Consider the following 2,647-nt stretch of genomic DNA (forward strand, 5'->3'; position numbering starts at 1 on the left):
AAAATCTGTATTTGTCAAAATGTGAATTTTTGAAATTTTCTTCAGATTTGGCAAAATGCCGACCAAGGGCAACCCTTTTTTTGAATTGTAAAAGGACATCGCAATATAAAAAATTACTTAGAATTACCTTACCACTCACCTTTCTATCCCATCCAAGTCAGCTGTCTGGTCCTTGCCACATCTTCAGATTTCCGTCACTCGTGCTGAAAGTTAATAGCATGATGAACCTCACAGAACTCATCAAAGCTGGACATCCACGCCCAGTGTGAGAGGCAGCGATCTGATTATATGGTGGCGATCGGACTGGCTTTGGGGTTGTGTGAAGAGGCAAAGGAGAGGTGAACAGTAAGGCTACTTTCACACTAGCGTTTTTGTGGAAACGTCAAAATGCGTCGTTTTGTGCAAAAAACGGATGCTTCAAAAATAGTGAAAAACGGATGCAATGCATACACTATTTCGACGGATTCGTCGCAAATCCGACAAACGGTTCCGTCGAAATGCTGTATGCATTGCATCCGTTTTTACCATCCGTTGCATCCGTTTTTATGACGGATCCGTTTTTTAAAATGGGAGTCTCCCAAATGTGATTGGCTACTGGAAAATAAGGAAAACTATATATTGACTGTATTGACAGCCCATCTTTGAGGGTTTTAGTTTAGTGGCAAGGATGGATGGTGTACTTGGGAGGATTGCGAGTTTGGTAACTGATGTTATTTTCGAGACAAATCGCCTGGATATTATAGTGAGGGAGAAGGAGGAACAAGTGAGACAGAGTATTCTTCTTCAGCAACGCCAACAGAGAAGACTATGGATACATCCTATTAATGAACTTCGGATGACACGGGGCATTCAGTCAACCCTCTATCTGGAGTTGCGGCAGAACCCAGACAAATTCTACAACTACGTTCGGATGAGGAAGGAGCATTTCGACTATTTGCTGGAATTACTTGGGGATGCGATCATGAAGCAGGACACAAGGATGAGGCTTGCCATCACACCGGCAGAGCGGCTCATGGTGACACTGCGGTAAAACACTTTTTTTAATGTTCTTGCTCATATGTAATGTAACATGCTGCAGAAAATACTGCGCAGAAACATTGCGTAGCATTTTCTGCAGCATGTTTTTTTTTTTAATTGTTTCTGGCCATTACACTGCCGCTTTTTTTAATGTTCTTGCTCATATGTAATGTAACATGCTGCAGAAAATACTGCGCAGAAACATTGCGTTGCATTTTCTGCAGCATGTTTTTTTTTTATTGTTTCTGGCCATACAACGGTTTTCTGTTCAATGCATTTTGTATTGTGCGTCCCGGCAGAACAGCACTTTCAACAGTGCCATTTATTATTGAAACTTAACCTGAAAAAATAAAAAAAAGTTGGTCTGTGCAATTCAATTTTAATGTGTTTTTTTTTTTTCACAGCTTCCTTGCTACGGGTGAATCCTTGACGTCACTCCATTACCAAGTCCGGCTTGGGATTTCTACTATTTCCGGAATTGTGAAAGAGACTTGTCGGGCGATCTGGGACACTTTGCAGCCGGAGTATATCCCCCAACCAACACAGAACATCTGGGTGACAAGCGCCGACCTGTTTGAGAAAATTTGCCATTTCCCAAATTGTGTTGGTGCTGTTGATGGGAAACATATACGGATTGCAAAACCGGCAGGATCTCGATCACAGTACTACAATTATAAGAAGTACTTCTCTATCGTCCTAATGGCTATTGCAGATGCCAGCTGCAGATTCCTGGCTGTCGACATAGGAGCCTATGGCCGGTCCAACGACTCCCAAGTTTTCAAAAACTCTCCAATGGGACGTTGCTTGTATGGAGATGCATACGATTTCCCGCCAGACAGACCACTCGCAGGAACAACAGAACCACCCATGCCATACCTGTGTGTTGGTGATGAGGCTTTCCAATTATCGCCACACCTCCTTAAACCATATGGTAGCAGAGAGTTAACCAGAACAAAAAGGGTATTTAATTACCGCCTTACTCGAGCCAGACGTGTGGTCGAGTGTGCCTTTGGATTATTGACTGCAAAGTGGAGAGTTCTGCTCACTGCCATCAATCTGCACACCCAAACAGTTGACGAGGTGGTGAAGGCCTGTGTGGTGCTCCATAACTTTATACTTTCAAAGGAACCAGTGTTGGTTGATGATGAAGAATTGGAGACAACCTTGTGGGATTACCGCAGCAGCTCCGCTCGCTCCGCTGGTTCTGTTACAAGAATGAGAGACCAGTTTGCGGAGTATTTCGTGTCGCCTGTTGGTCAGGTTCCATGGCAAGACCAAATTATGTGACTTCTTTTGTTAATGTTTCATGGATGTTTCTGTAACAATTGTGTTGACATACCCCCCCAAAAAAACAGTTTCTACAAAGTGTGTTGTTTTTTTTACCTTAGCTTATCGTAGCTTTACCTAAATGAATGCACAGACACAGAGTTGAGAAATCAAAAAACAATTTTTATTTTTTTTTATAAGTGATTAAATTCACATTTATTTATTTTTTTAGAAATAAACTTTTGTAAAAACTTTAACAAAAACTTTTATTAAACCTAACAAAAAAAATGTATAGACCTAAAAACCCACAAAAAATTTAAAGGTCTTGATAGTGGAGGGTGGAGATAGTAGTAGTGGGGGTGTC

At 41.6% G+C, this 2,647-nt stretch overlaps 1 protein-coding gene across 1 annotated transcript; it reads left to right on the plus strand.

Moving 5' to 3' along the window:
* The first annotated feature begins 667 nt into the window (after positions 1–667).
* LOC138643349 (uncharacterized) lies at positions 668–2,304 on the plus strand. The gene is made up of 2 exons (XM_069732271.1): positions 668–1,026; positions 1,422–2,304. The coding sequence occupies exons 1-2, from the start codon at positions 668–670 to the stop codon at positions 2,302–2,304; spliced, it is 1,242 nt and encodes a 413-aa protein (XP_069588372.1).
* The last annotated feature ends 343 nt before the right edge of the window (positions 2,305–2,647 follow it).

The sequence above is a fragment of the Ranitomeya imitator genome, chromosome 6 (genome assembly GCF_032444005.1).
Source record: "Ranitomeya imitator isolate aRanImi1 chromosome 6, aRanImi1.pri, whole genome shotgun sequence".
Lineage (NCBI taxonomy): Eukaryota > Metazoa > Chordata > Amphibia > Anura > Dendrobatidae > Ranitomeya > Ranitomeya imitator.